The 8,293-nt window shown below is 42.2% G+C and overlaps 1 protein-coding gene across 1 annotated transcript; it reads right to left on the bottom strand.

Moving 5' to 3' along the window:
- Nucleotides 1-3,402: 3,402 nt before the first annotated feature.
- On the bottom strand, nucleotides 3,403-7,864 carry krt5 (keratin 5; the record flags this gene model as incomplete). Its single annotated transcript, XM_032519783.1, is given in 9 exon segments — nucleotides 3,403-3,428; nucleotides 3,595-3,647; nucleotides 3,770-3,990; nucleotides 4,118-4,243; nucleotides 4,375-4,539; nucleotides 4,695-4,790; nucleotides 4,909-4,969; nucleotides 5,094-5,302; nucleotides 7,216-7,864. Coding segments are annotated over 9 exon segments (1,476 nt in total), but the record flags the coding sequence as incomplete, so codon positions are not given.
- Between the last annotated feature and the right edge of the window lie 429 nt (nucleotides 7,865-8,293).

Raw genomic sequence — 8,293 nt, forward strand, 5'->3', positions numbered from 1 at the left:
TACCCTTACGCAGTTGTTCACAATGTGGTGACACTCATCCAGTCCTTGCTTGTGAATGACTGAGCCTTTTGTGGATGCTCTTTCAATAACCAATCATGACACTCACCTGTTTCCAGTTAACCTGTTCACCTGTGTAATGATCCTAACAGGTGTTTTTTGAGCACTCCTCAACTCTCCCAGTCTTTTGTTGCCCCTGTCCTAGCTTTTTTTTAACATGTTGCAGGCATCAAATTCAAAATGAGTAAATATTTGCAAAAGTTAATCAGTTGGACCATTAAATACATTGTCTTTGTTTTGTATTAAATTGAATATAGATTTGCAAATCACTGTATTGTGTTTTTATTAATGTTTTACACAACATCCCAGCTTTATTGGAATTGGGGTTTGTACAATGTTTTCCTCTAAGATGTAGTGGAATAGAAGTATAAAGCAGCATAACATGAAGAAAAATCACTTAATTAAAGCACTTGAGTAAATGTACTTTACATTGTCAGCATGCTAGCATGCAGACGTTAGCATTTAGCTTAAACCGCCACTGTGTAGTCTCACAGAGCCAACATGCATTCCACATGCATTTGTTATTTGGAGCTAAATTTAATTTATTTAATTCTACACTTATTTCATTTGGCTTATGTAAGCGTCTTTGGCACAGACATTTCTTTTTGGATTAATACATTTCCACCTTATGATGTCTTTAACTCTTCTTTTATTCTTCATTGAGTCTAAATCCTCCAAACAAAATAATCCCCTGTGTGTCACACCCCACCACATCCCCAACATCCTCCTGTGAGCTCTCTTGTTTCATGATTATGCATGGACATGTTGCGTTCATATTTCCATGCTCTCACTGTTGGCAGGCTTTAAACATAGACTTGCCCTTACCTTTGCGGTCTTGATTTCACTTATTAGTCATAGGTGTGGCATGTTCGTTACATCCAAGGCACTGGCCAACGTTTGCTGAATTGCCATTTCCTGCTGCAGCAGCAAATTTTACCTACTACTTTACCTGTCTCTAAAATCTATCTATCTATCTATCTATCTATCTATCTATCTATCTATCTATCTATCTATGCAGAGATTGACTTCATGACTTCAGATTTCATCCAAACATGTTTTAACACATAAAATACAATATGCTTTGAATAAATGTGTGTCTAAATGTTTTTCCACAAAAGTAACAAAAAAAAAAGAAAATGGGAGTGAGTACTTTTTGTCACCTAATGCTATTATTACTATTACTTCTATACTATACTATACTGTACTATAGTTTACTATAATATTTTGTGGAGTTGCTAAAAACGATGTTGCTAAAATGCTGCATTTCAGACAGACGATGAATACAGGTATCTTTAGACAGTTTGAGAAAAAAAAAAGAGATTTTTTGTTCTAGTAATAAATCTTTAAATAGAAGTTTAAACTCAGATTTCTGAGTAAAAAGGGACGTTACCAGTGTTTGTGGTAATCTTTGACAAATGAAGGAGCACTTTGTGGCACTCATTCTCAAATTTGTATTTGTGAAGACCGCAATTTATCAGACGTTGAACCCTCCAAAATACTGACCCAATTGTAATTTTACACAGGCTAAAATAGTGTGCATGGGGCTCTTGAGAGTACTTTGTACTTTTGGAGTACTTAAGCTGTGTTTTTAGCCTTTAAAATTTCCAAAGTATGAGGAATGGATTCAAATGTGAGTATAGGTGCTCTGATATGAGCTATAATTGTTAGCATGCCCCGCTAACAAGCTTACTGTCATCAAACTTTAGAGTAATGTTATCATGTTTTGTACTTGTGTTATAAAAAAAACCCATTTAAATTACATTTTATTTATAATAGCCTACTACTATAATACTTTGGACAACTTGGTCCAATCTGCAACTCAAGAAAAATGCAGTTTCTTTTTTTATGTTGTCTGCATGGATCATCGAGTGAAGATGCTGCATGTTTTGCTTGCACAGGTAGTTTTAGCCTCACACATTTAGCACTACAGTGTATATCATGTACATTGTGTTGCCACCACTTCTTCATCAGACCCTTTCACAGATAATAGTTTAAAAATGAATCACACTTGAAACCTTAAAAAGTCTCTTTTCTCCAAAAAGTCTCCCAACCCTTAAGCCAGCTCACTGAGTTTAAGCGTTACCATTAGCTGACGCTAGCTAGCTAGAGCTAATAAAATCACCTGGCACCAGTTTTATGCAGCCAACCAAATTTCCGGTAGTCAAATTTCAAGGAGTACTTTGAGTTCCAACAGCAACTCTGCCACCGCCCATGTGCCATGTGCTGTGCTGAATGGCAACAGTAGCCTATGTATGAGTGGTGGGGCTTATCCAACCTTCAATTATTAACCCACATTTTTTTTCCATTGTTAAAAGTAAGACGATACCAAAAAGCAATAAAAGGAAACAGAACTACCCAAATTAGTATGAAATCAGGTTTATTTCAGATGTTTCGTTGGTACAAATTCACAATAAATCTGGTTTCGTTTTTTTATTGAGAGTGGAAATGGAGGTAAAGGAGGCTCAAAACACCATTAATGTACTGTAGTGGAAATCTCATTTTCCCTCTGAACAGGAGAAGAAAAGAGGATCCCAAATGTCAAACATGAAAGTGTTATGTTTGGCTGCTTTTGATGATGTCAAAATGCACAACAAAATGACCTTATGTGAGACAACAGATCAAACATTGCAAATAGGAGGAGTTATCCCATGTTTGCTTTAAAAAATCATGACCAACCACATTTGGACCTCCTTCTGTGCAAATCTAAGAACTGCTGTTGGCATTTTATGTGCAATGATTGTTGCCTTGTAAGGATTCTCTGTCATGACACTACAAGTATCATCTTGTCTGCTTGACAGCAGATCCAGCAACCAAAAGACAGCCAGAGAGGGCTGACTCACATCTCTGTAACCATTTCTCTACCTCTACTTCTATTTTGATGTAATCTTTGACTCTCTGTAGGTATGTGGTGCCGAAGAGGGAGCAACAACACAGTAACTAAAGAGAGCGGTCCTATTACATGGATCTGTCATCTGAAAATGGTCAAATGCAAATGTTTGTAAGGCTGCTGTGTCTCCAAAGAGAAAAGTGATGGGGTTTATGGAAGCATGTATAAGTGGTTGTCAGGGAGAGGAAGAAGAACAAACTAGAAGAAGAGTGAAATAAGGACAACTGCTGTTTTTAATAACGTTTGGTAGAGACTTGGCTGGTGGTCTTTTTTGTGATGAAAGCTCCACCGCCGCTGCTGAAGCTGCTGCCGCCGCCGTAGCCGCCGCCACCGCCGCTGCTAAAGCCGCCGCCGCTGCTGTAGCCACCACCGGACATGGACATCCCGCTGCCAAAGCCGCCGCCGCTGCCATAACCGCCGCCGCCGCCGCCACCGGAACCAAAGCCCATACCAAATCCGCCGCCGCCGCCGCCGCCTCCACCACCTGGTAATCAGATTAAGCCATTTTATATAAGATGACAGGAATGAGGAATCCATTATGTCCTATGCTCTTTTCATTTAAAATCAACCAAACTGAAGCATTGTCATTTGTATATTCATAAACTGGTTTAGAAAGGACTTTAACACTGAAGATATATGCTGATACATACCGCTGCTTGAGGACTGTATGTGGATGGTTGCATTTTCACCGCCATGGCCAATTCTGCGGAGAGGTACACAAATGAGCAATTTTAGCTGCTGGTGGGGCTTCCTGCACATTGTAATGCAATGCAATGTCTTAGTGAAGATTAAAAGTATGGGAACCCAAACTCGCTAAGCCTTCACCTCAATTCCTCTCCTTCCAGAAGCTTCCTGTAGGTGGCGATCTCAATGTCCAGAGCCAGCTTGACGTTCATGAGCTCCTGGTACTCGCGCACCTGGCGGGCCATGTCCTGTTTAGCTCTCTGCAGGGCTTCCTCCAGGTCCCTGATGCGGGCCTTGGCGTCCTTCACTGCCAGCTCACCACGCTCCTCAGCCTCAGCGATCTGGGCCTCCAGGTTGGCACGCTGCCAGGTTGGAAAGTTAGCAGAAGCTTCAGAAGTGCATGCAATATATGTCAATCAAAACATCTTCTACATGTTCAGCATCTGTGTTTTAACATTCATATAACCATGTAACTGTTATAATACATACCTGTCCCTTGACGGCCTCGATCTCATTCTGTAGGCGGCTAATCATGCGGTTCAGCTCAGCGATCTCACTCTTGGTGTTGCGAAGTTCATCTCCGGTCTGGCCTGCAGAGCTCTGCATCTCCTGGTACTGAAAGAATAAGATTAAAAATAAATGTTATTGCAGATGCCATGGGCCGACCCCTCCATCTGTATTTTCCATTGCAGGACGCGTGTGTCATATTGGAGTTGTTGGTGAGCATGCTATCTCTTACTACCTACCTTCTGTTGATACCATGACTCAGCATCAGCACGGCTCTGGTTGGCGATGGCCTCGTACTGAGCCTTGACTTCAGCCACAATGGAGTCCATGTCCAAATCGCGGCTGTTGTCCATTGTCACGATGACTGAGGTGTCCTTGATCTGTCCCTGGAGCTCACGAAGTTCCTGCACAAGAGATGTGTATTTGAAAAAAAGAATTAATTAAAGCAGTATAATATCTATTTCTATTCTGCATCCGTGCCCACCAGTGCCCTTTAATGTCCCCTTTAAAAGCATAGAATTAGAGATAATAGGACTGAGGTGTGGTTAAATTTTCTTACAGCCTCATAGACAGCTCTGAGGAAGTTAATCTCATCCTGCAGGGCGTCAACCTTGGCCTCCAGCTCAACCTTGTTCATGTAGGCGCCATCTACATCCTGTAAGTTGAGAAGAAGGAAATGCTCTGCATTGGTGATTGGTGAGAGAAAAAGCACTCATCCATTCCACTGTTGTTACATACACGGTGGAGTTTTGTAATCAAAGATCAATTCTCACCTTCTTAAGGAGCACAAACTCGTTCTCCACAGAAGCACGCTTGTTGATTTCATCTTCATATCTGACACAAACAGTGGAAAAAGAATTAGCTGATGGAAAATTACCATGGGCATCAGCAACTGTAGGCCAGCCATTGTGTTTTAAAGATGTGATATGCTTTGTTGCCTGCGCTGGTATTCACTCACTTGTTCTTGAAGTCTTCCACCAGTCCCTGCATGTTCCTCAGCTCTCCCTCCAGCTTAACCTTCTCATTGCCCAGCCCATCCAGCTGTCTGCGCAGGTTAGCAATGTAGGCCTCGAACATGGCGTCAATGTTGGAGCGGGTGGTGGTCTGTTCCTGCAGCAGGTTCCATTTGGTCTCCAGCATTTTGTTCTGCTGTTCCAGGAAGCGAACCTAAAAAGGGAAAATCGTTTCATGTTTAGATCCACTCTCACTTGGGGAAAGGTGTTAATTTCAATTTGAATGCAAAACCCCAATAATCAGATCATGTAATTAATTCCATAATAGTACCACATAAAACACTGGAAATAATTCACATTATAGAGTTGTGTGCTTGTCAATGGCAAACTACAAATCAAATTGTATTTACTGTTGCTTTTCTTCGTGAACAGGCATGTTCACTGCAAGGTAACAAAGATGTTTGTCTTCATTGTTTTACTTTGATCAGGAGATCCTTAGAGCCACACCTTTGTGTGACTTTACCACACAACAAGCTCTCGCATGCACCAGCTGCCGTTTAAAAGTGCCTCTGGGAAAGGGATGATTCAGACATGATCCACTGTGCAGTCTCTCTGCAAAGTAACGTTGAACTATACTTTTTCTAACCGGATCATTATGTTTAAACATCTGACTTGATCCTGACAAACACGTTTCAAAGCCTGTTCCCATGAAACAGAAGATGCATTCGAGGCACAGAGTTCATTTCTCTGCCATCTGGTTTTGAACCCAGGAGAATGCGGAGCCCATCCCTCCCTTTTGGGTGTGTACAGTCCACATGTCTGTAAGCTTTTTTTTCTTTTTTTAAAGACCAGGTAAGTTGTACCGTACCGCACCTCAGCCTAGCCCCTTCTATCATGCCACACCCTCGCCTCCAGGATGCATACTTTCTCTGAGTGAACTTGCCTTCTACACCCCCTTAGTCATTATTGCTACATGCCTGAAGACATAAACTGTCCCATTGATTGAGTGGTGATGCCTTAGAGATAAACCATGTGTGTACAACCATTTTATTTCATAGTAGGACAAATTTGAAATGTTCCATAACAGGAAACTAATGTTTAACTGCACAAATATATCACATGTAATAGTCAGAAGTCTACTTTGAATGAACAGGATGGGATCATGTTACCCTTGTGTAAAGACAGCTGAGGCGTGGTATGAACTCACTGCAGAAAAAGCTAACTTAGCATTTTCTCTTGCAGGGTGTGGTTAGCTCGTTTTTTCCTATCTGCTCGAGAAAACAGGTCTCTCACGTTTTTTACAAGGTCTTCATTTATACGTGAAAACGTAGATGGGTGAATTATTTTAAACTTAATTATTGCATCACAACTCACAGTAGAAAAAAATTAAGGACATAAGTTCATGCAAAGACTTTTGTATTATGCAATGCATTGAATGTAGTTGGGAAAGATGGGGTCCACTTTCTGCAGCACAGTTGAAAGCTTTTAAGTCCTTGCTGCCATGGGAATTGGTAATAACCTGATCCCTTCTTTCCCTCATACTGAGAGCCACCAGTCACTGGATACGAACACTCTAGGGTTTCCTACCTCTACACAGAGACAGCTGAGAAGGGGCCATTTATGTTCAAAGAGAAGCTAAAGGTCAGGTTTCAGTGTAAATGCTAGCTGATGCACGATATTGCTTTGAGAGCACAGTTTAAGGTAAGAGGTGATTACAGAGAAGTTTTGGACGACTGGTGAAATCATAATAACATTCTGCTCTGTAGTAGTAGTAGTCTTCAGAGTAAGCTTTAGCAAGTCCCTTTGTCTGCACAGTAATAAGCTTTGGATCAGTTACTTTGTAATATTTAATGAGCCCAGGTGGCCCCTTAGAGAAAGTCTGTTGCAGCTATACATTTCCACAAACCACTGAACTCTGTGTGCAGTGCATCCACTATCTATTCCTTATATATCATGTTACACAGTTTATTCATATCAGCATCCATTATTTAACCACATTAGAGTTAGCTCATCAAAAACACACTGCATTTAAATGACATGTTGTGGGTTTTTTGAATAACATTGTAAGATATGAGGACATTTTGAATGGTGTGGGACATAAACGTAACATAGAAAAGGGGTACTCACCTTGTCAATGAAGCTGGCGAAGCGGTTGTTCAGGGTCTTGATCTGCTCTTTCTCTTGGGTTCGGACAGTCTGGATGTTGGGGTCGATCTCAAGGTTCAGGGGGGCCAGCAGGCTCTGGTTGACTTGGACGTTTGTGATGGGCATTCCCATACCTCCTCCGCCACCTCCACCACCCATACTGCTGAAACCATAAGCACTGAAACCGCCGCCGCCGCCGCCACCACCAGCTCCAAAACCACTGCCGAATCCACCACCACCACCACCACCACCGAAACCACCACCTCCACCACTGCCGAAACCACCACCACTGCTAAAGTTTTGCCGGACTGAGACACTTGACACTCTGGCTGGCTGCATGAATGACATAGATCTTGAGGAAAATTGGCGGCCGCCGCCCCCACCGCCACCACCGGCATAGCTACCACTACTAAAGCTTAAACCTCCGCTTCCTCCTCCTCCTCCACTAGAAAAACCTCCACTGCTGGACCGCATGCTCGTTCTAGAACTTTTGGTCAACATCTTGATGGCCGGTTTTGTTTCCTCTGAAAGGAAAGAATCCACAGAGAAAAGGGGGAACAGAGAAAGAGAGGTATGGCAAGGCAGTGGAGCACACAAAGAGGAGAGTCAAGTCCCTCTAAGTATCTTCTACCTGTTCGTGATAGATTTTTATATGTCCACTGTGGAGGAGGTACCAGGGAGCTCCACCTCCTCTGCAACTCCCCCTCTTCCAATTACACGGATCCTGGGAGGAGTACTTGCAGGCAGGCAGATTGGCTCAGAGCAGCTCAGCCTGTCAGACAGGTAACAGTGCCATCCCCTGTAAAGTCATCGACACTTGACACACCCATGTGCTCGCAGAGGAGTGAATGGAAGGGGAGGAAAGACATTTTAGCAATGGCTTTTTTACAAGATTAGCTGGGGGCTTTCTGAGAGGTTTGGGAGGGTGGGGAGATAACATCACTGATCCACCAATTTCTGCTTTTCATCATCTTGCAACATAGATAAAATGTGAATATTCAGTGTTTTAACTAAAGGTTAAATTTAAAAAATCTCACAGGATTTGCAAAACACATTCTGA

Source organism: Etheostoma spectabile, chromosome 7 (genome assembly GCF_008692095.1).
Source record: "Etheostoma spectabile isolate EspeVRDwgs_2016 chromosome 7, UIUC_Espe_1.0, whole genome shotgun sequence".
Classification (NCBI taxonomy): domain Eukaryota; kingdom Metazoa; phylum Chordata; class Actinopteri; order Perciformes; family Percidae; genus Etheostoma; species Etheostoma spectabile.